Source organism: Emericellopsis atlantica (genome assembly GCF_019669845.1).
Source record: "Emericellopsis atlantica unplaced genomic scaffold F5Z01scaffold_26, whole genome shotgun sequence".
Lineage (NCBI taxonomy): Eukaryota > Fungi > Ascomycota > Sordariomycetes > Hypocreales > Bionectriaceae > Emericellopsis > Emericellopsis atlantica.
Window position 1 is genome coordinate 161,214 of NW_025764728.1, and position 24,586 is coordinate 185,799.

Here is a 24,586-nt window from a genome sequence, read left to right on the forward strand (position 1 = left end):
GTTGATTCATTTGCGAAGTTTGGGGTATCATTTACTGCTGATTACTGCCGAATTCCTCGTTCGAACCTAGGCCATCCTTCTGTTGGAGGGTCACCAAGTTGATACGACAGCTTGTCCACACGACCACTTGGCCTCACTGAGTCTTTGTCTTTGTTGCGTAGCTTGGCAGCAGGTCGCTGTCTTTGAGTAGGCGCCACAAACACCAGAGGTAGCACAGGCCAAACCCGGCGAATCCCACCCCTACGTTGGCGACTGTCCACAAGTCGGGCTTGTGTAGAGGCGGCGCTACATAAGCTTCAGCAACGTGCCATGCTGCCATGGCGACATAGAAGAGGGTATGGAGTGTGGCGGTGCCGACTTGCGACCAGCCACCAAATCCTTCGTCAGTGTATACATTCCACGATGTTGGTGGAAGCCCGAGCAGATACGACCACAGCAGCGTGAGAACTGCATAAGGTACGCGCAGATCCACGCGTTTCAGCAGCGGAAACATTGTCCACGCTCCCAGAATGTTTGCGAACCCGACCCATGATCGAATGTCTCTGTTCAAGCCTTGCCTACCAGCAAGGAGCAGAGTCATAGGCATCAAGGGCAAAAGCACGCTCTTCTCGTGCACCTGCCAGCTGAAGAGAAAGAAGCCCCATGCAGTAGCGGCGAACGCAAGGGGCATTGTGGCCTTGCGAGGTCGGAAGAAGATGATGATGTTGGGGGGTACGATTGCCAATAAAGTTGCTACCAGCGCAGCTTTCTGGAGCAGCTCTGTTGGGTAGTTCTTGATCTTGAGCACCACATTCAACGCACACCAGAAGTTCGCGACTTTGTCCTCAAAGAGACCTCGCGAGAAAGGGAACACGCGGTGCAAGACCTGCACGACCATTTCCACGACAGGATAGTAGAACGATCCGGTGTCGATGTATTCTGTGAGCCCAGCCAATATAGGCAGAGGTGGCGGTGGACCGTCCAGGTCGGGCCGCGAGCCAACACCGCGGTACGTGTCGTATATGGTACCAGCGACGAGCGGTAGGACAAGCACGCCATAGGTAATGGCAGTAACTAGTGCGATGCCAAACAGCCTTGAGAAGTTGACCTTGGGGAACGTGCATCTGCCGAGGAGGTAGGCAAAGATTGTGAAGGCATAGTACAGCGCCATTTGCTTGAACATGAGCGCCCCAACGAAAAAGACAGCCGACCACTTGTAGCGCTCAGCGAGTAGGCTAGACATACAAGCCATTACTAGGCCGAGCATGACTGTGTTGTACTGGAAGTGCACATGGTCGATCAGAATTGTCCCAGGCTGCATGAGAATCGCGACCAGCCCCACGGTAGCCGTCCAGATCGACACCCCAGTAAGGCGTCCGTAACGGCGAGCGAAGACAACGGCGGCGGGGACGTAGATCAGGTATTCTGATACAATGACGGTCGCTCGCATGAAGATCTTGAGGTTGGGGTCCTGAGAACCGCGGGAGGTGAAGAGCGCGAACCAGTCTGGGTTGATGAGGGTTCCAATCTTGCCGAGAACCCAACTATGGTACGCTGTCAACGGCGGGTAGTCGAGACCCCACCACTCAAGATCGTGGAAGTACCATTGCGACATGGGCAGGCGGGTCGTGATCTCCATCCAGTGTCGTTGCGCCTCGTAGTCACCATACATCGGGGGCTTTTCGAAACCTGTCAGGGTGAGCTGAGAACATGCGCGCTTCACATCAGTGGAACTGACCAGAGTAGCCCCAAAGACCAGCAGCCCATCGGAACAGTCCCACCACCATGAGGATCAAGGGTAGGACCTCCCATTGCGAGGACGAGCTTCTTGCCGGCCACAGGAACGCGGCTAAAGGAAAGGAGGGCGTTCGAACCAGGGTCTCTTCTCGGGTCCGAATGACGCGGTCGATGTCTTCGTCGATTTTCTTGCCTTTGCGGCGAGGCTTCCGCGTCGAGGGGCTTGGGGCGGCCATCGTTATGGCGTTGACACGAGAATTGGAGAGCTCGCGATCCGGGAGAAGTTGCGAGTTGCTCAAGCGAGATTCCTCCAACATTGGTCCCTGAGTTCCAACGGATTTGGCGGATGAAGTCCGGTGCGGCATACTGTGTGAATTTCGTTTACGCACGTATTTCTGCACGGCTCTTGGGTCTCTCTCTGACATCAGTTAATTCAACATCTTGAAGACCATAGATCGTCTTCCATACTCACAACAACCAGACGGCTTCGTTACACGCAGAAGGCCCTAGCCTTACTTTTTTGCTTCAGCATCAACCTGCCCTGTGGTTTCCGTCGCTCTTCAAGATGCCATACCCGTTTGCGCTGCCCACGACGTCATCGTTCTCGTTCACAGCTTGCTTCGAATCTGATTCTCATCCATCCTTGCCTCTCCGCGCAAACACATTTCGAGGAGTTGCCAAGGATGCGCTCAAAAAGCACAAACGTCTTGATCCAGCATCACAGGTCGGGCACCTACCGAGTGTCAGGACTGCCCTGCTAGAGTATCTTCCCTACGTGCTGGCTCTCAATGCCGGACTGTACGACCTTCCGCTCCCAACGGGCGAGAGGATACGCGTGAAGCCTACCGCACAGCCAAGCATCAAATGGAGGCCAACGCTCAATGGAGACTTTGTGCAGGGCCGGGACAGGTCACGGCTGCGGTGCCACTCCTTATCGCAAGAGTCAGCCTTTGTCATGTCGGCGATTGGGTTCACTTACGTCTTGGAGGCAAGATCAGCCCTGCAGCCTTTGTATTCCACCAACAGTGAGTTTCTTGGGGCGCAAGAACGTACGACGGCCATCTCCACCGCGACGAAGAATCTCATGAGTTCGGCTTCGGTGTTCAAGTGGCTCAGCGACACAATGGTTCACACTGAGAAGACAAGCCCGCACAAGGATGTCAATCAGAAGTTTTTCGTTGACATTGCCCCATCCACCGTATCAGCGATGGCTTCGCTTTCTCATGCCGAAGCCACCCTACTCGCAGTTCTCAAGGACGATCCATACCCTGCAGCTGTTGCCCAAGATAGGAACAAGAACGACAAAGAGTGGATGTTCAAGTCGCCCGAGATACCCAAGGTCCGCGCTCTCCTCTATGCGCGCTTGTGCTTGGCAGCATCGGAGCATGCTGCGCGAGCCTTGTCATTGGCACAGTCTAGTGTCCAAGAGTCCACCAAAATGGACAGTAACATTCTCAAATACATGGAGGATTTCCGACGCGTCAGTCGAGCTAAGGCGTGCAGATTCTTGGGCATAGATGCCGAGCTAGGTGGGCAAACAGCGGACGGCATCGGCTGGCTTCAGGCCGGGCTGCAGGAGCTTGGCGTTGACTTCAAGAGCTCAGGAAAAGGTCTGAGTCTCAGCAGCTTGAAACGCGAACTCAGTGAAATTATGGAGGACCGCAGGGTTGACAAGGAGAAGGCATGGGGCGCTGATGCTGGCCGCTTGGAGGAAACTCGCGTCATTGAGATGTTGAGCGGCAAGTGGAACAAAATCAATGACACAGTAAAGTACCCACGTACAATATAGGGCATAATTGCTAACAGTAACAGATGAACACAAAGCCCATTCCATCGATCAACACACTGTTGGCTAAGATACCCTCAGGGCGCGAGATACATGCCATACCAGACTTTCAGCCGCCCAGTCTGGACCGCGCAACGCTGAGCAACATGCAGGGTGCCCCGGATCCCAATGACGACTTTGTCGGTGACTTGAGCTCGGAAGACGAAGTTTTGAGTCCGACAGGGCCTGCTGTTGGCGCCTTTCCCGGCACAAAAAACAGCTACAGTCGGAGTGCAAGTACTGCGCCGTCGACCACGTACTACTGAGCACCCCTCGATTTTACGGCATCATTCAGCTCCGCCGAGTTCCACGCGCAGCTACACATTGATACTGCAAGATTACTTTCACATATGAATACATCTCGGCCCCTCGGCAGCATATGACAGTCTCAACGTCGCCAGCGAGTGCTCGCCTCCGGCTCTTTGCGGAACGAGTAAGTTAATGCAACCCCATCGTGTTGCCCTCGCCTTGCATTGTCAATCTTGGCGCATATTTGCTTCGAGGCCACGAAGCGATGCAATGCTACCCTGAATACGGAGTATCTGACCTTCCCCGGATTCATTCCGTGTGGGGTTGTCGGGCGACAGGGGTTCCCCGGAGATTCTGTCTCAGGGGGGCAGGGCACACTGCACACTTGTTTAGTTGCTCAGTAACGACCATTCAAGGGATGTTGAGCTCATTCAGGCTTCAGATCATATGCGCTTGCCGAATGACTTTTACTGTTGCAGCAACGCGAAAGCTCTACCGACATAAATGGGTATAGAAAGCAGTTCACTCAAGGGTACTTTGGCATCGCCTTGTTCGCACACTACGATTGGTGCGAATCAGTTGATATGTACAAGGCACTCCATGTCAATACTACCACAACTACTATAGCCACACCACCAACCATGATCGCAAGCAAAGGTCGACTCGGCTTCATGTGATAGTCCAACAGGTCAAGTCGGTCGTCTTCTGATGAGGATATGTGAGGGGTAGAGGCGGAGACGCAACTTGATCGGTTGCAGTCTGGGGAACCAAAGCGAGGACAACAACATATACAGGAGCATATACAAAAGTATAAATTGACCTCGATTCCCCGACTTGAACTATTATCACAGCCAAACCAGCACAGAGTCTTCCTCTTCATCTACAGCCTAAACCACCATTTTCATCACAATGCAGGTCCAGATTATCGCCGCGGCATTCCTCGCCACGCTCTGCGCTGCTCAGGATGCTCCCGACCTGGAGGGTCTCCCTGAGTGTGCCCAGCCCTGTTTCGTCGACAACGTCCCCATCTCTGGCTGCGACGATGCCTCCGACTTTGCGTGTCTCTGTGGCTCCTCGGAGTACATCAACACCGTCACCACCTGCGTTCTCGTTGAATCCGGATGCTCTCTCACTGTAGCGTAAGTACAGACCTGTCCAAGTTTTGCCGCCCAGAAACTGACGTTTCTCCCAGACTTGAGGCCAGAGGCTGGGCGGAGGACACCTGCGAGGAAGCTGGCGTCCCTATCTAGACGAATGGGACGATGCCATGCTCTCAATCCTGGATGTTCGAAGCCTTCATGAGAGTGCGACACAGGATAGTACTGTCGTTATCGGACATACGTGAAAGCAGGCTTTTCCTTCATTTGGGTGTTTGTAGTAGGGCCCTTATGTTGGCAGGCTTTAAATTGATTGGTCGATACATAGCTTTCAATCACACATTGATCAAGACCCGACTCTTCAAAAACACTCTTTTCACTCTATTACTAGCTTTTCTGTATCTTTCCATCTTTTATTACGTTACCGATATTTCAAAGGCATGTCTGGACTAGCATCCATCAACTCTCCCCGTGTCTCGTCAAGCCCTTGCGAGCAGACACGATTCGAGCCATGGCAAGCCACCAGACATGCTCAACGCAGCAGTCCTGGAAGCGAGGTAATTACCAGACGGTCGTCATCTTAGTCTTGGTGTGCTTGGGGCAGGGAGTCGACTCAGTGGTCGTAGGCACAGCGATGGTGGACTCGGTGGTCTTGGTGCAAGGCTTCGTGGGCTTGGCGGTGGTCGTGGACTCAGCAGCAGTGGTCGTGGACTCAGCAGTGGTCGTGGACTCAGCAGTGGTCGTGGACTCGGTGGTCTTGGTGTGCTTGCCATGCTTGTGGGGGTGAGTCGACTCAGTGGTGGAAGACTCAGTGGTGGAAGACTCGGTGCTCTTGGTGCAAGGCTTGGTGGGCTTGGTAGGCTTGGCGGTCGTAGTCTCGGTGGTCTCAGACTCAGTGGTGGAAGACTCAGTGCTCTTGGTGCATGGCTTCGTGGGCTTGGCGGTCGTGGACTCGGTGGTAGAAGCCTCGGTGGTCTTTGTGCAAGGCTTCGTGGGCTTGGTGGTCGTGGCCTCAGTGGTAGAAGCCTCAGTGGTCTCAGACTCAGTGGTGGAGGACTCAGTAGTCTTGGTGCAAGGCTTGGTGGGCTTCGCGGTCGTCGACTCAGTGGTCTCAGACTCAGTGGAAGACTCAGTGGAAGACTCAGTGGAAGACTCAGTGGAAGACTCAGTGGTCTTGGTGCAAGGCTTGGTGGGCTTGGTGGTCGTGGCCTCGGTGGTAGAAGCCTCGGTGGTCTTTGTGCAAGGCTTCGTGGGCTTGGTGGTCGTGGCCTCAGTGGTAGAAGCCTCGGTGGTCTTTGTGCAAGGCTTCGTGGGCTTGGTGGTCGTGGCCTCGGTGGTAGAAGCCTCAGTGGTAGAAGCCTCAGTGGTGGAGGCCTCGGTAGTCTTTGTGCAAGGCTTCGTGGGCTTAACCGTGGTCGTAACCTCCGTGGTGCTCTGAGTCTTGGTCGGCTTCAGCCACTTGTGGATCGCATCAGGGAACTTGTCAGTGACTTGTCCAATGATGTTGTACTTGGCCGAGTCCATCTTAGCCCAGGCTGGCTGCATGTTGCGCTTCTCGTTGTTGGGCTGGTTCATGGGACCGGCCATGGCCAGGCCAGCAATGCCGGTGAAGATGAGTGAGTAACGCATTTTTACAAGCGGTGAAAAAGAGAGTACAGTTATCAAGCGAATGAAGTGTGAGTGAGTCTGGTGATTTGGGAAGGAACAGTGGCAGCATGGACGTGAACTTTCGGTCCCTTAAGTACTCGGATTGAAGTTGACCATGAGGCATTTGTGCAGGCGCCAGGAGCTTGGTTCCAACTAGACGCCCGGTGGTCCGGCTCGTGATACCAGCCTTGTTGAGACTCCTAGGTTCCGACGCCCGAAGTCCACCACATAGATGGCGAAATGACGCCAAGGTACCTGAAAGTCTCAAGGTCGGTGCCTATCAGAGCCTACGCGGCAATGCCATGCTCATCAGAGCTCTGCGTCTCCGCTATCCTTCTCGGTGAAAGACATTGTCGGTTCCTGAAGCCCTAAATCTTGGACATACTTAAAGTCCACGAACTCCTCGGTTGTGGAGTGCCTTTGTTGCTTGCGCAGCGGTCCAGGGCGAGCGAGGCGGCTACCAGGCCTTAGAACATACCACACATACATATTGAATCATGCCTGCATCCAGCGGCCTAATTCCAGCTGTGTTCTGGAATCCATGTGCAAAATACCTTGGTAACTCGTCGCGAAGCTGAGCGGCTTGGTGAGTCTCCTATGGTCGGGCCGGAGGAAGCACAAGGATTGACAGCCCAGTGAAACGTTTTGAGCGTTTCTGCCACCTTGTGCATTCGAGAATGGCTAGGGACGGTTGGCTAGACGTAAAAACTCAACAGAAGTGCCATTGTTGACAAAGGGGGCCGCGCGATGCGAAGTCTCCAGTGCCCGGGTGAAGTCTGGGCCTGACCAGCACCTTGATCGAGCTTATCGATATCCGGCTACACATCGGCTAACAGTCCGCCCGGGGCATAATTCCCTTATGTCAGCAGATTTCAATCGCCAGCGGATTTGATGTCACGAATCCCGACGCAAGGCGAGACAAGACGACTGGGGACGTGGTCCGAGCTTTTCTATGGGAAATTCGATCAAGAGTGTTAGAAAGGCCAAGACCGTGATGCTGCATTTCTTCTTTGATGGTTTTTAGCGATACGTAGGCTGATTGACGACTTGAACCGTCAGCCGCCCTTCTTTGTTCCTCACGGCGGTTACTTTACGCATACACCTCGAACCGTCGCATCGTCGAATCCTACTCTGCCAGCATGACGGCTGCGCGAAGCAGCGCAACCCCGTTGCGCATGGCTACAAAGGGCAGGTGTTGCATCTGCTGACGTTTCCGCGCATCCTCTGACTTGTGAACAGTGCAAAGATTATCGACCGCGGCTTCAGGCCGTATCGCACATCCAGCGTCCTGCGTTCGTCGACGACCTGGCCACGCGTACTCGACTATGCCCGCGCCGAACAAATTCACCTACAGCGTCGCGGCATCCTTTATTGGCAAGGACCGACCATTCGACCCTTCGCAGCACGTCTTCCACTTTAATCCATATCATCGCCAGACTCTCCCGTCTTCGAAGCCTACCGCGCGGCCCGATTCCGGTCACGACGCATTCTTCGTCAGTCGCGTCAATGACTCGGGTTCAACAGCTTTCGGCTTGGCTGACGGTGTTGGAGGCTGGGTTGACTCTGGGGTTGATCCGGCGGACTTCTCGCATGGGTTCTGCAATTACATGGCGGAGGCAGCGCGGGGGTACAAACCACAAGAAGGTCGAAGCCTATCAGCACGGCAACTGATGCAGCAAGGGTACGACGCCGTGTGTCGCGACAGGAGCCTAAAGGCGGGAGGCAGTACAGCCTGCGTTGCCATCGCGGATCCAAGCGGAACAATCGACATTGCGAACTTGGGCGACTCAGGGTTCCTGCACTTACGACTGAACGCGGTCCATACAGTGTCCGAGCCGCAGACGCATGCGTTCAATACGCCATTTCAACTCAGCCTGGTACCCCCGGCGATGGCTGCGCGCATGGCGAACTATGGGGGGCAGCAGCTATGCGATCTGCCGCGCGATGCCGATGTCTCGAAACATGACCTTCGACACGGCGACGTGATCATCCTAGCGACGGATGGTGTCCTGGACAATCTATTTAACCAAGACATCCTGCGCGTGGCTAGTCGCGTCATGACATCTACGGGTGCTTGGCAGGCATCTGAGAAGAGCGGGATGCGCATCCCAGATACATTGAAGCGTTACACGGACGCGGTTCAGGACGAGAACGGCAAGCCAGTCACGCTACAAAGTATGCTCGCCACAGCCCTCGTTGGCGCTGCGAAGCGAGCCAGCATGAACACCAGAGTCGACGGGCCGTTCGCCAAGGAGGTTCGCAAATACTATCCCCAGGAGAACTGGAGAGGCGGCAAAGTGGACGACATTTGCGTCGTTGTGGCCGTGGTGTCCGAGGAGGGCAACCCCAAGGCCAAGCTGTAATGTTACCCACCATTGTGTTTTGCATCTATAGAACGGGCATTTCATGATCTCGAAGTATATACTCGGGACATCACGGGGGATAGGGGCATAACGAGACGGCGTTGGGCGACCAAGACTTCAGAAGCTGGCATATTGGGCTATCTGTTTAGGCGTTCTGACTTTGCATTTCAATAGATGAGTTTCACATGATAAACGCTGTTTCGGCTGCCAGCAGCGAAATCTCTGCTGCTCTACTTCGCATGGCACGACGTACGTGAGCGATCCTCTAGCCTAGTCAGTAAGATCCCGCTAAGTATGATTTTTGTTGGAATTCCTAGCGTGATTGTGATGCGGCGCTAAGCCATCATCCGCATGGCGATCGTAAGAGGGTTGTCAAAGACATTATATTGCCCACCACCTTGGTTATACGTCGGTTCTGGCCGTGCGGCTCTTGAGCTCCTGATGGATGAATTCGGACAGCCGGACGTCAACAACAGGTAAGAGGTTTACATGTGAGACGATGATCAAGGTCGGGTTCCCGGATCTCTTCATCTTCGGATTAGTGCAGCATATGTGATTCTTGGTGTGAGAATTAGGCTTCAGTTTTGTTGATATCGCACCTTGCTGTCTTCCAGTATTCTCGGCGAAATATTTTTGCTTACCTTGTGCGTTGCAGATCTTTGAGGATCGAGGTCTTCCACGTTGGACAGCGTCGAACCACATCGGAAGTCTAAGCCCATTCAAATGCAGCACGTGAAATCGTGACTATTCACAGAACAGAAAAGGGGTAAGTAATTAACCCATCACCTTTTGCTTGCATTAGAAAAAAGCCGAGATGTATCTTTGAGTGTAACTTAGTTCTCTACGACGACATATCAAACAGTGATTATAAAACTAGCGCACAATGGTCCAGGGTAGTTGTAACAAGGTTTATCACAAAAGCCGACCAGACTCCAGAGTCGGTGCAAACTCCGGCATGTCCAGCATGATGTCATGACAAGGACAACTTCAGTCAATCGCATCACTGTGCCAATGGATTCTCAAGATTCTACTCATTTTCAGTATCTGCAATGTTCCAAGGCGTCTCTGATACAGAATGGCTGAAATTTACGTGGTAAGTCGAAATGCTCAGCAGGCAGAAACAGCCTTTTAAGCTTTGACGCATCCAGGCTGGTGCGGTAGCCGCCTTCACAGTCGACCTCTTGGTCTATCCGCTCGACACATTGAAGACGAGATATCAGAGTCAGGACTTTATCAAAACAGATGCAAAGGCACCGAAGCCTTTGGCATTCAGAGGCCTCTACCAGGGCGTCGGCAGTGTCATCCTAGCTACGCTCCCCGCTGGTTTGTTGCCCCCCCGCCCCTCTGGACGTCATGATGTTAACGACGCACAGCTGGCATATTCTTCTCCACCTATGAGTCGGGTAAGAGGATATTCGGTGAGGCTCTGCCGATTCCCGACCCCTTAGTCCACTCGCTGGCGTCGTCCGTGGCTGAGATGGCTTCTTGCGCGGTGCTGGCACCTGCGGAAGTCATCAAGCAGAATGCGCAAATGCTGCGAAGCAGCCAATCGGGACCAAATAATGAGTCAACATCGTTGCGGGCCTTTCGAGAACTGCGACGCGGAGGTACAAGGAGGCTATTCACAGGTTACACTGCGCTTGTGGCGCGGAATCTGCCCTTCACAGCCTTGCAGTTCCCCTTGTTTGAGCACCTTCAGACGACCTTATGGAAGCGAAGGGGTGGTGAGCCTGATCTGAGAGAGAAAAGTCTTCTCGAGACGGGAACGATCTGTGGTACGAGCGCAGGTACAGCAGGGGCCTTTGCGGCATGGATCACGACACCAAGTGACGTCGTTAAGACGAGGATGATGCTGTCTGCTGGCGAAGATCGAGAGGGCAAGTCAGCGAGCGAGACGGTTGGAAAGACTAAGAGAGGCGCATGGGCTGTGACGCGGCAAGTCTGGAACGAAAGAGGCCTGCGCGGATTCTTCCGGGGCGGGCTCTTCAGGTCTGCCTGGACAGCACTTGGGAGTGGATTGTACTTGGGGACGTACGAGACGTCAAAAGTGTGGCTCAAGAGGAGGAAACCAGATCTAGACGATTCAGTCGGCATGTAAGGTATACATATCAATCACCTACAGCTAAGCTTATCATGAGGCTTTACGACGATACCACAGCAACGGACCAAATCGGATGAAGTCGTCAGCCAATGACTATCATAACAAATGGTGAGGTCTAACTTCAGACGAGGACCGTCGTGGACTCGTGTCTGCCTCCAGTGAACGGACCAGCCCGTTTTTCTTCCTCTATCCTCCCTCCCCCTTCTCTTCTTTCGCACACTCGTGCTTCATGTTTCTTCTCACCAACCTCACCTACTATATTGTTGAACACGGAGCTTGTCCTGGGACCATTGCATCTGGGAAAATACTCAAGTGAAGCTGTTTGCTCTCTCACGTCCCTCAGCCAAGCACTGATCTCTCGATCTCGAGCGACGATCACGATTGTGTACGCGAACAACGGTATGCCAAAGATTTCTGACCTTCATGCGTTGAAACGAGGCCAAAAATACTCACCACCTTCTCCTACAGCGCGTCGTTCTGTCTTGTCACCCGGCGCGACGATGGCGCCGGGGTCACAACGCGAAGAGGCCGTCACTGACTGGCACTGTCTCCCTCGAGAGATTCGCGACCTGATTCTCGAAAACGCAGCAGGACATGAGTCTGGTGCAGCATCGTATGCCGCCGTCTCCAAGGAATGGAAGGCTTTCTTCGAAAGCAGGACGTTCCGTCGGCTGAAGGTCAAGGCCCATGATATCAACATGCTCGCGGCCCTTTCCGAAGACCATCGCCGTTGCGTGCAGCACATCTGGCTCGACTATGACTTCTCGCCCCAAGCTTGTGTTTATTGCCTTGACTCACCCGCCGACATATTGAATTATCGTAATGAAGACGATGGGGCAGTCAAAGCGTGGTTTTCCCGATCTGATCTTGAAAAGTTCGGACACACGCTAAGCCGCTTGTCCAAAGCAGTGTGCCAATGGCCTCGTACAGTCTCCGGCCTGACTCTTGAACTGAGTGGGCAACCGCTGGATGTCGATGATCACTATGGTGGACGTATCTGCTTCGGTAATAACGACACCGCGGAGCATGCCGTTGCCCACGGCCAGGATCCTCTCGCATCAATCGACACATCCACCTGGCATGACCCAACGCACGGATGGACGCATGGAACACCTGACCCGGTTCTCATCGAGGGTCAGTCAACGTGGGTAAGCAGTTCACTACTCGAGTGCGACAATTCCAAGCTTCGACAGCTGGCCCGTATGTGCTCAGTGACCAAATTAGTGCAGCGACGACAGTTCCGCTCATACAAATTGGGAGCTTTGCTACATATCCTTCCCTATCTGCCTGAACTAAAAGAGGTGGTCTTCGAGAGTTGGGGGTCAGTTGTACTGTCCATGTTGGAAACAGGTGAGCAGTCCAATCTTTCTCTTCATCGTCAAGCTTCTCAAAGTACTGACGTATCATTCTCAGATGAGCAAACATGCTTTGAGCTTCTCAACAACACCATTCACCTAAAGAGGTTCACGCTTTACCATCAGTTGGTAGAGTTCCAAATGTCTGACGAATCATACCTGGAAGCTTTTGTCTCGGTCGTGGACTACATATCACCAATGGGAAGAAAGCCTAAGATGAATAGCGTACAAGGTTTCGGCCGACTTTCGACAAAGCTGGAGCATCTCTCCGTGTCCTTCGTGATAGATGCGGACAGATTCTTCCTCCAATGCGCCAAGGAATCGACATGGACCTGGCCCGATCTCCGCTCGCTCATGCTGACTTGTGGTGACTTGGGAGAGCCAGAGCAAACTCGCCGGTCTAATCTGCTGCTGACAGCTGCGCGAGTTGTTCGGCGTATGCCACAGTTGCAACAGTTGGTGCTTTGGTGGGCTACTCCTGAGGACGCTTGTGCGTTCCTTTTTGATCGACGCCACAGCTTGGAATACGATGTTCGGTCGGAAGTGTCGATTACTTGGCGCCGTAAAGACCTGCCAGAGCTGCCAAAGGAAGTTGTCTCGACCTGGCGTGGGGTCGCACAGAAGTACGGCGCGTTGGACATAGAGGTAATCAACGAGCATCTACCAAGCACTCCCTTCTCGTCACAAGCGGAGGCTATTCATGCACTGCGACTGCCAGAGGGCATCATTGACCCCGTGTCTCTTTGGCAGATGCGAAGGGAGGCGAACCGGAACTGGCAGTCATCTGCCTAGCGAACAGTTCGGTACCGAGTGGGAGGAGCCATTGGGAAACATGAAGATGCGTTTTTGTTGGGATGCGGAAAGTTTGAGGGTATGGCAAATGGGAGTGTTATAGGGGTGCTCTGTGCTCCTTTCAGGTATCTCGGTAATGGTCACCGCGACGTACCTCGGTGGAGCTATGCCTTGGTTAGCATACGATTCGGATAGGCGAAGGCAATTAACGACGCCTGGACAGATATGCAGTCCTGAATCGGAGCAGGTTTGGGTCAGCCTCGAGCTCCCTCAATATCTCAACACCAATTTTCAGTAATGGCGGCAGTGATGACAGTGAGACCTTTTGAGAACGTGACTTGACCACCATCACTTGAGGATGCAGCCACCTCACGCGGGACATGCAAGGTACGCACGTCTCCCGTGAGGCTGCTTGCGAAGGATTGGTGGAGGGTGTCACACCTTACGCCTTGATACAGCGTCACCCAGCGATTCGACGGACAACCAGAGACAATCGACGCCTCAAAATGCAAGCAGAGAGTGCCAGACTAGCGTAAGCCAACATTGTACGCCACGCGGTTAGCCAGAGGGCGAAGGAAGGTTCTGGCGTGAAGCCTCGACGGCCGGTCCGGGCTTAGTCAAGCACAGAGCACGCCATCTTCCTGAGCAGCGCAAGTCGGCATTGACTCGCGCAATCCAAGGAGTATGGCTGATTTGCGGATTTCCCAGCCTCTACAATACGCGAAAATCATCTCTCAAAACGAAAGATGGTCATGCTACACCGCTTCCAACCCCGTGCGATCCTCTGATGCTAGGTCAATGATCACAGCAGGATAGGCACTCACATGTACTAGCAGAGACAAGCTCCTTTTCCCCAGAACTACGGCCGAAACCCTAGCGACAATCCTCATCAGTCTAGTATCTCATTGGTCCGCGCTTGCGTGCTTTTTCACCCGTCTTTCCTAATCTGGAGAAATAGCGGACAATGGCTGTGTTGTGGAGGACGGTTGTTCGAAGGTCTCAAGTGTCCAAGTGAGGATTTGTGGATTTTGACGACTCGTAAGCAGAGCGAAGACTTTTTGCAAGTTCTGACTAAAGATCGCCGTGGCTTACACAGAAGTTTTGGTCTAGAGAGACCTCTTTGGCAAGCTTTAAACCGGTCCTGCGTCCGTCTTTGGCCTTGGCCACGCGTATTCTCGGGTGTGAGTCTGACAGACTACAGAACTTACACCTTTGTCCTTGGTATTGCGTGATTTGAACTGGGACTTGAGCCTTTTGTACATCAGCCGGTCACCTACTGAAGTATCCTTACTCTTTCTTTATTACCTTACTCAATTCCTCAACGCGAGACCTGGCCATCAGATCCAAAGTGACAACCCCAATCGTCTCATCCACCATCACCAGCAGCCACTAGCACCAGACATCGGCGCAATGGCCGTGCAAGTCATTGACACGGTCCCGGTCCATGTACAAGCCAACAAGGACGATGTGGACATGACAGTGGCATCTCTTTCCAGCAGCGGCGCTAGCACACCGCAGCATAGCCGTCTCCTCATCCAGTCACCATACTCAGACGCGGACCATTTGCTTGATCTGGACACATTAGATCGAGAGAACGCCCTGCTCGCACGTGCGTTGACAGTGATGCAACACACTCGCGAGGACTATGCCACGGCGCTATACGAGGACTCCTTCAACTGGGACGACATCTTCGCGGAGCTGAAGCGGCTGGTGATGGAAGAAGGCCAGGGTTTCAAGCAGACGAGCTTCTATGTCGTGGCCTTTCGGTCACAAATCAAGGCTGAGACTGATACCTCGCACTTGGGAGCGCTCGATAAAGCGGCTCATGCTGAAGCCGTCGCTAGCGGCGGGTTCCTCAAGTATGTTTCCTCTTGCAGCCGAAGGAACTCGCTTTGCTGACATGAAACAGATATTGGTTTGGACGCCCGAATGCTGACCGGAGGAACCTGGCTACGTGTCTCTGGCGCTCACGCGAGGATGCCATTGCTGGTGGCCGGGGCCCAGCGCACCGCAAGGCAGCTGGCTCGACAAGGTCACTGTACTCACACTGGAAGATTGACCAGCACCGTCTGACAATTGGCGAAAACGCTGAGAGCTGGGAGATCAGCCAGTGGGACTGAGTGTATCCATCCTTGGACTAGAAATTTGATGGAACATGAGCTTCCGTATGGAGCATGGCGTTTATACCCGAGCGAAGCGATTACACAAGAATAGACCGATTTAGACAAAAGAAAAGGACATAGTGAAGCACGATTCCTGAGTAGCGCGTGCCAAAGTGTACCTGATGAGGGCGGTGATTAGGGGACGTCAATTGCCGATGTTGAAGCTCGATTGAGCAGTGCAGAACCACAAACCGCCCAATGAGGCAATTCTGCCAGCCCTCACCGCCCACTCCCACAAACACCCACAAATGACAAAAGTTGGACAATTTCCCCTCCGCGCCGCCGTGAAGCTGCCAGCCGTGTCACGAATCTCCCGACGACTCCCACGAACGCGCGCCGCTCTGCTCACGATTCTCGATCGCATTTCCCCCAACTCTCCCGAACTCGAGATCTTCAATATGGCGGACGCCCTCAAGGATGCGCCTTTCCAGGCGGTACAGGTCGATGCTCTGGTCAGTGTGCCCCACCATGATGAGCCACACAGTCAATCACGGGCGCACAACACGCGCGACATGGAGGACACTGAAGGCCTTGAGGATGATGAAAGGGCTAACATAGCTGCAGGTCGCTGTGAAGATCAACAAGCACTGCTCGTCTGCTTTCCCCACCACCGCCACCGGTGCCATCGTCGGCATGGACCAGAATGGCGTCCTCGAGATCACAAACTCTTTCGGCTTCCCCTCGACCGATGGCACCTCTTCCGACTCGCATCAGAACGACGCATCCGCCGCCGCGGCTGCTGCTCCCCGCCAAAAGGCCAACCAGACGTACCAGAGCGAGATGATCCGCCACCTGAAGGAGGTCAACGTCGACGCCAACAACGTCGGATGGTACACCAGCGCGACCCTGGGCAACTTTGTCAACATGAACTTTATCGAGAACCAGGTGCACTACCAGACTGCAAACAACGCGACTGTTGCGCTTGTGTATGACGCCAGCAAGAGCTCGCAGGGCAACCTGGCGCTCAGGGCCTTCCGCCTGACCGCCTCGTTCATGACCGCCTTCAAGGAGGGCAAGTTCACCACTGACATGTTCGTACCATCCTGTTTGTCCCCAGAATGAGCTATGCTGACATGCACTTAAGCCTTCAAAAGTCAAAGCTGTCCTACAAGGATATCTTCGCCGAGCTCCCCGTGACAATCCACAACTCTCACCTCCTCACCTCGTTCCTGCACCAGATACCTGGTCTGCCGTCGGAAGAAGACATCGAGCCCCCAGTGTCGTCCGCCGACCTGGAGCGCGACCAGGTGCAGGCACCCCTGCACCCGTCCATCGACATGCTGGACCTGGCCATCGACCCCTTCCTGGAGAAGACATGCGATCTCCTGCTCGAGAGCATCGAGTTGCACTACACCGATCTCAACAACTTCCAGTTCTACCAGAGGCAACTGGGCCGCGAGCAGACCAAGATCTCGCAGTGGCAAGCCAAGCGCAAGGCCGAGAACGCCCAGCGTGCCGTCGCCAAGCAGGCTCCTCTCCCAGAGGACGAGTGGCAGCGTCTGTTCAAGCTGCCCCAGGAGCCCAGCCGTCTGGAGGGCATGCTCAACGCCAAGCAGGTGGAGCAGTACAGCAAGCAGGTGGACGGCTTCACGGCCGGCATCAGTGCCCGGATGTTCGCCGTGCGAGAGAACCTGGCGCCTCAGTAATGGTCGGCATAGGAACTCGCGGGGAGGTTTATGGAGGAGACTTTTAGAAAACCAAGGAAGCGGGTTTGGACAAAAGGCCGGCCACGGCTGGCTGGCTGGTTGCATTTGGTGGCGTTCCGGACTGTGGGATAGGCTCTTATACATACAGGTGACGTGTTTCCGTCACTCACTCCAGTGGTAGACTTAGCGACTGCGAACGATATGATACTCCACTACGAGAAAACATGAGCCTGCCCGGGTCTGGGTGCTCCAGTGCAGTCCCTTGATGTCCGCAGCCAGACATGACCCCGCTGAACGCTGGATGAGGATACAGCGTCAGTCTGTATGCTGAGTCAAACTGGCAAGCAGAACAGAGTCACGAACCTAGCCTTCATTAATTGCCTCTACACGGATTGGAGTCGATCACGCACTTCTAGGCGAGAATCCTTGTCCTTGGCCACTGGTGAGGCCCACGGTGAGGCGGCAAGCTGAGGCGGCAAGCCCAGTCAGGGTCCGTTGCGGGGTGCACGTGTGCGATAAGATAGGGGTCTCTGTTAAGTTTGCAGACCACGCCAGGCCCAGCGACGTTCTGTTTTCGACTATGTAAATCTTCAAAGCCATTCAATTCACTTGTCAGTGCCGTGCTTTACGACAACTCAGTCGTGCCACGTATTCTTCCCCAGTCGCCTGTGCAATCCCGCGTCCAGCCGCCGCTGGGTGGCTCCATTCGCCGCCAGATTACCTCACAATAGGATGGGAAAGAGCTGTCGGATCATGGACTGCCAGTGGATGTGCCTGAGGGGCGCCCCGCCCGCTCCTGCCACCCACCGCCCAAAACTTTTGCCCCTCTATTGAACCCCTCCAGATGCCCCTCCATCGACCAACAGTGGCTCTACCTCGACCAGTAGCATGAGGCTGCGGCATTTGCTACCTCCAGTCACTGGCCGTTAGGTCCATCCCGTCCTGTAGCGAGTAAGCTCTGCCTGCTGCTTTTATACTTTGCGTGCAACCTCGACTTTTTTCCTCTCCTTCTCCTCTTCCCTCTCTCTCTTCTCTTCCATCCTCCCTCATCCTTTTCTCCTCCCAATTGATACCCCCATACCACTACAATCCATCATGTCTGCCCCCGCCTCCAAGTTCAAGGTCGCCGACCTGTCCCTCGCTGCCTTTGGCCGCAAGGAGATCGAGCTCGCCGAGAACGAGATGCCTGGTCTCATGCAGACCCGTGCCAAGTACGCTGCCGACCAGCCTCTCAAGGGCGCCCGCATCGCCGGCTGCCTGCACATGACCATCCAGACCGCCGTCCTCATCGAGACCCTCACCTCGCTCGGTGCCGAAGTCACCTGGACCTCGTGCAACATCTTCTCCACCCAGGACCACGCCGCCGCCGCCATTGCCGCCTCGGGCGTCCCCGTCTTCGCCTGGAAGGGCGAGACCGAGGAGGAGTACAACTGGTGCCTCGAGCAGCAGCTGACCGCCTTCAAGGACGACAAGAAGCTCAACCTCATCCTCGACGATGGCGGTGACCTGACTGCCCTCGTCCACTCCAAGTACCCCGAGATGCTCAAGGACTGCTACGGTGTCTCCGAGGAGACCACCACCGGTGTCCACCACCTGTACAAGATGCTCAAGGAGGGCAAGCTCCTCGTTCCCTCCATCAACGTCAACGACTCGGTGACCAAGTCCAAGTTCGACAACCTGTACGGCTGCCGCGAGTCCCTGATTGACGGTATCAAGCGTGCTACCGACGTCATGGTCGCCGGCAAGATCGCCGTCGTCGCTGGCTTCGGTGATGTCGGCAAGGGCTGCGCCATGGCTCTGTCCGAGATGGGCGCCCGCGTCCTGGTCACCGAGATTGACCCCATCAACGCCCTCCAGGCTGCCATGGCCGGCTACCAGGTCACCACCATGGAGAAGGCCGCGCCCCAGGGCCAGATCTTTGTCACCACCACTGGCTGCCGTGACATCCTGACCGGCACCCACTTTGAGGCCATGCCCAACGACGCCATTGTCTGCAACATTGGTCACTTTGACATTGAGATTGACGTTGCCTGGCTCAAGGCCAACGCCAAGTCGGTCCAGAACATCAAGCCCCAGGTCGACCGCTTCCTCATGCCCTCGGGCCGCCACATCATCCTCCTCGCCGAGGGCCGCCTCGTCAACCTGGGCTGTGCCACCGGCCACTCCTCGTTCGTCATGTCCTGCTCCTTCACCAACCAGGTCCTTGCCCAGATCATGCTGTACAAGGCCTCGGACGCGGCCTGGGGCAACAAGTACGTCGAGTTCAAGAAGGCCGGCAAGCTCGATGTCGGCGTCTACGTCCTCCCCAAGATCCTCGACGAGGAGGTCGCCCGTCTGCACCTGAGCCACGTCAACGCCGAGCTCAGCACCCTCAGCAAGGTCCAGGCTGAGTACCTCAGCCTCACGGTCGAGGGTCCCTTCAAGAGCGACATGTAAGTCATCCTGATTTTTATCACATATGTACACGTATTAACAGCATCGCAGCTACCGCTACTAATTGTATGTAATCTAACGGTTACCCCTCAACGGGGGCCCACGTGTAACGACGTTTTCCTTTGTTCTCTCAACTAGGCGATAAGGGCAAAATTTGTGGTTTCAACAGCATGAAAAGTTTTGCATGGCGAAAGGGGCTATACACCCAGAGGAGACACATGATCTCCCGGAATTTTGAAGAAAGCGTCTAGAACGGACTTGGGTTTAACACGGTCCAACGAATATATTGATGACCCTCTATTTGTGCTGTCTCTACCTGGTTCTGTGTGTATGTCAGAGAGGTCTTTGTATGCAAACGCCGGGCACTTACAGCTCCTTTTCCAGATCCCTCTGCTCGGGGACGATGCTCTTCAGCTTGCCCTCCGTGACGGCCTTTTTGGTATTCCCAATGGCCCAGCGCTCCATCTTGTCCAACGTCTCGATGGTGTGCGTCCCCATGTGCGGGACGAGCATGACCCTCTCGTTCTCCAGGAGGCCAGGGTGAATCTGGGGTTCGTCTTCAAAGACGTCAAGGCCAGCGCTGAAGATGACACCGTCGTTGAGGGCGTCCACGAGGGCCGCCTCGTCAATGACCGCACCGCGCGCCGTGTTGACGAGCACGGCTGTAGGTTTCATGAGGGCGAGCTGGTCCTTGCCAATGGTGTGACGGGTGTGTTTCTGGTGTGCTGTCAGTTTTGGATCAAGACTTTCAATGTCTTGAGAACTCACGTTTAAAGGGAGGTTCAGACTGAGTACATCGCTCGTCTTGAGCAGGGTTTCAAAGTCCACGTACTTGGCCCCCTCCTCGTGCTCGGGACTCAGCTGCGTCCTGTTGTGATACTGCACCTTCATGCCAAACGCCCTCGCCTTGTCGGCCATGTTCCTGCCTATCCCACCCATGCCCAGGATACCTAGCACCTTGTTCCTCGGGTCATGACCCAGGGCAGCCGCCTTGTCCCCAGACCCACGCCACTGTCCCCTGCGGAGGTTGGCCATGCCCTGGTTGAAGTTGCGCAGGGCGCCGAGGATCAAGAAAAGTCCCGTGTCGGCGGTCGCGTCGTTGACGGCCGTGGGGGTGTTGCTCACGCAAATCTTCCGGTCGGTGCAGGCGGCGACGTCGATCTGGTCGTAGCCGGCGCCATTGTGGCAGATGAACCGGCAGCTGGCGGGCAGGGCGGCGATAATTTCTACGTCAAAGGGTCCTGTGACAGAGGCGGATTGGAAGGTGCGGTAGATGGCGAAGAGGTTGGTGATGTCGGGGAGTTCTTTGAGGAAGGCCTCGCGGGAGGACGAGGAGGGTGTGACTACTTGAGCGTGTGTTTTCAGCTCATCCCACGCATCGTAGGCGCTGGATGTGGTGTTAGCATGTCGCTTTGTGGGAGTTTGGGAATAGCAGACGTTTCAATGGCTCCTAGTAGGAGGACCTTGGGCTTTTCAGAGCTCATGATTGCAAACAGATTATCGATTCAGCTGTGACTTTAGTTATGAGGGTTTGGCACGTTAGCTCTCAGCCAGCTTCTTATCTTGAACAATGCTTGCTTGCCCCTCCGATGGCGCTCAAGGTGCTGCCACTCATTCGTCATGGTGGGGGCTCCATGTCGCGGGCTGGGGTCCAACGGTTGCCAACCGGCAGAGCACATGGCCTGGTAATGGCGATCGTCGCCTGAGCGAGCGGTCTACAGGACTTTAGGGGGACTGTACACTGTGTACAGAGACGAAGAGTCCTGGCGCAGGCGATGAATCAAGTATATGGCTATGCAAAGACAAAGTAAATATCTATATGCAAGGTAAAAGAGGTCCGAAAAACCACGCCAAACGCCATCTCACAAATTGCCTCCATGTCCCATGTCTACATGAGCAGTCTCCAGGCACCGAGCAGGACGGCCGCGAAACCAGTGCAGACACCCATGAGCCACTGGAGGGTCTGGAACTTGACCTGCTCGAGCTTCTCGCGCAGGGCGGCGACCTCCTGCTCGATCCTGGTCTCGGTCTCCTTGATCTTGAGCTCCTGGCCGACGGCCTCCTCCCGGATGCGGCCCTTTTCGAGGTTGAGGTCGAGGCGGACGCTGGCCTGGGTGCGGCCAATCTCGTCGCGCAGGCGGCTGTTGAGCTTGGCAATCTCGTTGCTCAGGCGCTCGTGGGTGCTGCGCGTCGTGTTGGACTCTGTCGAGTCGGCCGAGAGCAGCTCGGAGCGCAGCTTGGCAAAGTCGACCTTTTGGGTGTAGGTGGCCTTGGCGGCGTCCTCGCGCAGGACCATGGTCCGCGTGAGGTTCTGGATGGACTCCTCGATGACGTCGTTGAGGACCTTCATCATAGCCACCGACTGCTCCGTGGTGAAGCCCTCATCCTGGAGGCGCTGCACGAACCGCAGCGTGTCAAAGTGGTGGTCGCGCGACAGGGGCGCTGTGGTGTGGAACGTGGCCCGCTGTAGGATCTGACTCGGGTGGCGGAAGGGGGCTCTAGGCCGTGTCGACGTCGGTGAGGAGGCGTGGTGGTGGTATGAGGCTCGTTGTCCTTGTCCTTGCCATGCGCAGGAGGACCGCGTCTGCTCTCGGCCCACGATCCGCGAGGGGGAAGAGGACAAGGGCGCCGCTGCTTTCCAGCTGAGGCGAGGCAGCAGGAACTTGGGCAGCGCTTCGGCCACGATTGTAGTTGGCGCAGACATTTCGACCGCAGGATGGTGTGGTAAGGAGCGTGGTATTTGGAAGATGGAATCTGGGACATGGAGCTGAGCTGGAGAGCAGAGGAAGATTTGGCAGAGGGAATGACGATGATCATGGGCTGAGGCGCGCTCATCATTGGATGGATGCCTCAAGGAAAAGTGGGGATCGCGGACCAAGTCAACCGACGTCGGCTCACAGCCGAACAGCACTGGTCGTCTTTCATCACAGTCATCAATCACTCTCCCCTTCATCCTATGGCCAAGATGAGGAATCAAGAGCCTAAGGGATATGTATTAGGCGCCCTAATTGCGCGGAAAGGAGCAGTCTGACCCAAATGGCCATGCACACATTGTCGTCGCGCCCAGAGCGAGCTTGAAAGCTTGAGGCATCAATTCACTTGCTATGACAGAACTAACAAACAAGAAAGGCCAAGTGCTCCCCCGGCATCTACTGTACTCTGACTCTCCTGCCCCCTCAAAGTCTTAGACCGCCCTCTGCAGCCGAACGTAGCAGAACTCTGGCTTCTGCGTCAGCCCCTCGACCCGCGCATAGCTCGACAACTCCTCCGGGCACGCCAGGAACTCAAAGTGCCACACGAGCATGGTGACGAGCAGCTTGAGCTGCACATAGGCCAGCCGTCGCCCGAAGCAGCCTCGCAGCCCTGCGCCAAAGGAAAGCATCGGTCCGGCTTGGCTGTCGTACACCACTTCCCCCTTGTCGTCCTTGGTCAGCCACCTCTCTGGCTTGAACTGGGCAACATCCTCTTCGTTCCAGTTGGGGACCTGGTAGGACCCTCCCGCCGCCTGGTCTGAGCCATACGATTTGCTGGCGTTCGAAGTCTGGCTCGGGGCGGTGATGCTGGGTCCACGCTGGGCCATGATCAGCAACGTGCCCTTGGGAACGTGGTGGCCGAGAATGGTGGTGTCGCTGTTGCATTGACGCTCCAGCATGGTGGTTGTGCCGCCCAAACGGAGAATCTCTTCGATTGTCGCATCCAGCAGCGGCACACTCCCCTTGGCTATCTCGCTGTGCGTGGGGGCGCGTCCCTCCTGAGCGGCCGGTGCATGGGCGTCCCTCAGTGCCTGGCGAAGACGGCTTTGCGCCTCGGGGTGGTCGGCCAACAGCTTGAGGCCCCATGATATCGTCGTGCTCGTGGTGTCGTGGCCGGCAACAATGAATCCGGTCATCTATCAGCCGTGTCAGCCAACCCTTCATCATCAGGGACCCGCCCACAGCGCGTGTCGTGTCATGAGCAGACTCACCTCGTTGTCCATCGTCTCGGACCAAAAGACGGGCTGTCGACCCTCCTTTTCTGCGAACCGTCTCTCACGGTCCACCATGCAGTCCACCGCCGAGCGGAAGACGCCGCCACTCTCCTTCTGTTCCTGCATCCTTTGCACCGCCAGTTCAACCTGGTGCCCGTTGAGGTTTTTCCGGAGAGCGGCTTCGCGGCGCGAAGATGGCTTGGACCAGTACCACCACCAGCCCAGACGGGGCCAGGGCCAATGTCCCACTTCCTCGATGGCATCCGCGGAATGCAGGAGCGCCATGACAGTGTCGTCCACGGGCGCCTGCTGGAACTCCACCACGCCTTGCCCCTCTCTCGTTGCGGCTTGGCACATGGTGGTAGTAGACGCCTTGCTGTCACGCAGCGCCGCCAGCTGTGGGTCAATGCTGCGATGGCTGAATCCCTCGCCGTATCCAAACTCAATCGCGCCATCCAGCGCGGTGAAGAAGACGTCCAGGGCCGCGTCAAACGGCTTGCCCTGCGCCATGTCCGCCTTGCACTGCCACAAAGCGACGAGCTTCTCCACGCTGCGGTACAGGTTGGGCGCCGCCGTGTCATAGAGAAATCTCGGGCTCATGAGATCCTGCAGCAGGCGTCGGTGGGCCTTCCACTCGGGCCCCGTCTTGAGGTTGATTTGGTGTTTGGGGAGAACGCCCTTGAGAAAGTCAATGGACCAGTCCGACCGATCCCACTCCTTCCGGCGCATCATGACATCGTTGCTCTCGTGGAAGTCCATCAGGAGCAGCACGGGCCTGCCAAAGGGCACGAGGAAGACCTGGCTCAGGGGACCCGCACCGCTCGTGTAGGCGCGGGTGATGAGCCAGTCGAGCGGTGCCTGGCCCCCCTTACGGAGCATGGCGGGGATGTCGCCAAAGAGACTGCGGGCGCCCTCCTTGTCGTAGGGGATGTTGGGGAACGGACTCGGGAGGAGGAACCGGTAGAGGGCATAGAGCAGGACGGGCACTGCTGCCACGAGGCACACTGTGGTGTAGCTGGGGACATGTAGAGGCGCCATGGTCATTTGACACTGGCCTGAGATGTCTTTGACGAGATCGAGATACCTGTAGACTGGCTTACACGAGCTCTTATAGCAGAAGCAGACGCAATGGACAAATCCCCAGATCGGTATCCCGCGGGTCCCGGTGCCCGGAACCCGGCCATGACGGACTCGTACGATGGAGAGTGGCTCTGCCGCACGCCACCACCGGCA

The 24,586-nt window shown here is 55.6% G+C and overlaps 12 protein-coding genes across 12 annotated transcripts; 9 read left to right on the plus strand and 3 right to left on the minus strand.

Annotated features, from left to right (window-relative positions):
- Positions 1-133: 133 nt before the first annotated feature.
- F5Z01DRAFT_627213 (glycosyltransferase family 57 protein) lies at positions 134-1,952 on the minus strand (the record flags this gene model as incomplete). The annotated part of the gene is made up of 2 exons (XM_046261530.1): positions 134-1,668; positions 1,718-1,952. The coding sequence occupies 2 exons, from the start codon at positions 1,950-1,952 to the stop codon at positions 134-136; spliced, it is 1,770 nt and encodes a 589-aa protein (XP_046115495.1).
- Positions 1,953-2,281: 329 nt separating this feature from the next.
- Positions 2,282-3,807, plus strand: F5Z01DRAFT_627135 (uncharacterized protein; the record flags this gene model as incomplete). The annotated part of the gene is made up of 2 exons (XM_046261523.1): positions 2,282-3,481; positions 3,529-3,807. 2 exons carry the CDS (start codon positions 2,282-2,284, stop codon positions 3,805-3,807), a joined length of 1,479 nt encoding a protein of 492 aa, XP_046115496.1.
- Positions 3,808-4,699: 892 nt separating this feature from the next.
- On the plus strand, positions 4,700-5,040 carry F5Z01DRAFT_676764 (CFEM domain-containing protein; the record flags this gene model as incomplete). Its single annotated transcript, XM_046265283.1, has 2 exons — positions 4,700-4,929; positions 4,983-5,040. The coding sequence occupies 2 exons, from the start codon at positions 4,700-4,702 to the stop codon at positions 5,038-5,040; spliced, it is 288 nt and encodes a 95-aa protein (XP_046115497.1).
- On the plus strand, positions 4,972-5,401 carry F5Z01DRAFT_270065 (uncharacterized protein). Its single transcript, XM_046258676.1, has one exon. It carries the CDS (start codon positions 5,053-5,055, stop codon positions 5,338-5,340), a length of 288 nt encoding a protein of 95 aa, XP_046115498.1. The 5' UTR covers positions 4,972-5,052; the 3' UTR covers positions 5,341-5,401.
- Positions 5,395-6,680, plus strand: F5Z01DRAFT_270078 (uncharacterized protein). The gene is made up of 2 exons (XM_046258677.1): positions 5,395-6,071; positions 6,132-6,680. Exons 1-2 carry the CDS (start codon positions 5,659-5,661, stop codon positions 6,505-6,507), a joined length of 789 nt encoding a protein of 262 aa, XP_046115499.1. The 5' UTR covers positions 5,395-5,658; the 3' UTR covers positions 6,508-6,680.
- A 1,005-nt stretch (positions 6,681-7,685) lies between these two features.
- F5Z01DRAFT_271273 (5-azacytidine resistance protein azr1) lies at positions 7,686-9,098 on the plus strand. The gene is made up of 2 exons (XM_046258681.1): positions 7,686-7,726; positions 7,774-9,098. The coding sequence occupies exon 2, from the start codon at positions 7,860-7,862 to the stop codon at positions 8,895-8,897; it is 1,038 nt and encodes a 345-aa protein (XP_046115500.1). The 5' UTR covers positions 7,686-7,726; positions 7,774-7,859; the 3' UTR covers positions 8,898-9,098.
- Positions 9,099-9,854: 756 nt separating this feature from the next.
- F5Z01DRAFT_270082 (mitochondrial carrier domain-containing protein) lies at positions 9,855-11,098 on the plus strand. Its single transcript, XM_046258678.1, has 3 exons — positions 9,855-9,990; positions 10,046-10,220; positions 10,271-11,098. The coding sequence occupies exons 1-3, from the start codon at positions 9,973-9,975 to the stop codon at positions 10,993-10,995; spliced, it is 918 nt and encodes a 305-aa protein (XP_046115501.1). The 5' UTR covers positions 9,855-9,972; the 3' UTR covers positions 10,996-11,098.
- Positions 11,099-11,498: 400 nt separating this feature from the next.
- On the plus strand, positions 11,499-13,145 carry F5Z01DRAFT_676768 (uncharacterized protein; the record flags this gene model as incomplete). The annotated part of the gene is made up of 2 exons (XM_046265284.1): positions 11,499-12,132; positions 12,412-13,145. 2 exons carry the CDS (start codon positions 11,499-11,501, stop codon positions 13,143-13,145), a joined length of 1,368 nt encoding a protein of 455 aa, XP_046115502.1.
- A 1,473-nt stretch (positions 13,146-14,618) lies between these two features.
- Positions 14,619-16,953, plus strand: F5Z01DRAFT_683179 (eukaryotic translation initiation factor 3 subunit-like protein; the record flags this gene model as incomplete). The annotated part of the gene is made up of 6 exons (XM_046265823.1): positions 14,619-15,004; positions 15,055-15,255; positions 15,435-15,438; positions 15,697-15,759; positions 15,872-16,338; positions 16,392-16,953. The coding sequence occupies 6 exons, from the start codon at positions 14,619-14,621 to the stop codon at positions 16,951-16,953; spliced, it is 1,683 nt and encodes a 560-aa protein (XP_046115503.1).
- A 968-nt stretch (positions 16,954-17,921) lies between these two features.
- F5Z01DRAFT_663119 (adenosylhomocysteinase) lies at positions 17,922-19,688 on the plus strand. The gene is made up of 2 exons (XM_046264012.1): positions 17,922-19,385; positions 19,438-19,688. Exons 1-2 carry the CDS (start codon positions 18,049-18,051, stop codon positions 19,448-19,450), a joined length of 1,350 nt encoding a protein of 449 aa, XP_046115504.1. The 5' UTR covers positions 17,922-18,048; the 3' UTR covers positions 19,451-19,688.
- Positions 19,689-19,752: 64 nt separating this feature from the next.
- On the minus strand, positions 19,753-22,090 carry F5Z01DRAFT_683181 (glyoxylate reductase; the record flags this gene model as incomplete). The annotated part of the gene is made up of 5 exons (XM_046265824.1): positions 19,753-20,103; positions 20,155-20,773; positions 20,824-20,865; positions 21,279-21,884; positions 21,966-22,090. 5 exons carry the CDS (start codon positions 22,088-22,090, stop codon positions 19,753-19,755), a joined length of 1,743 nt encoding a protein of 580 aa, XP_046115505.1.
- A 480-nt stretch (positions 22,091-22,570) lies between these two features.
- Positions 22,571-24,391, minus strand: F5Z01DRAFT_691925 (cytochrome P450; the record flags this gene model as incomplete). The annotated part of the gene is made up of 2 exons (XM_046266169.1): positions 22,571-23,275; positions 23,351-24,391. 2 exons carry the CDS (start codon positions 24,389-24,391, stop codon positions 22,571-22,573), a joined length of 1,746 nt encoding a protein of 581 aa, XP_046115506.1.
- Positions 24,392-24,586: the final 195 nt, after the last annotated feature.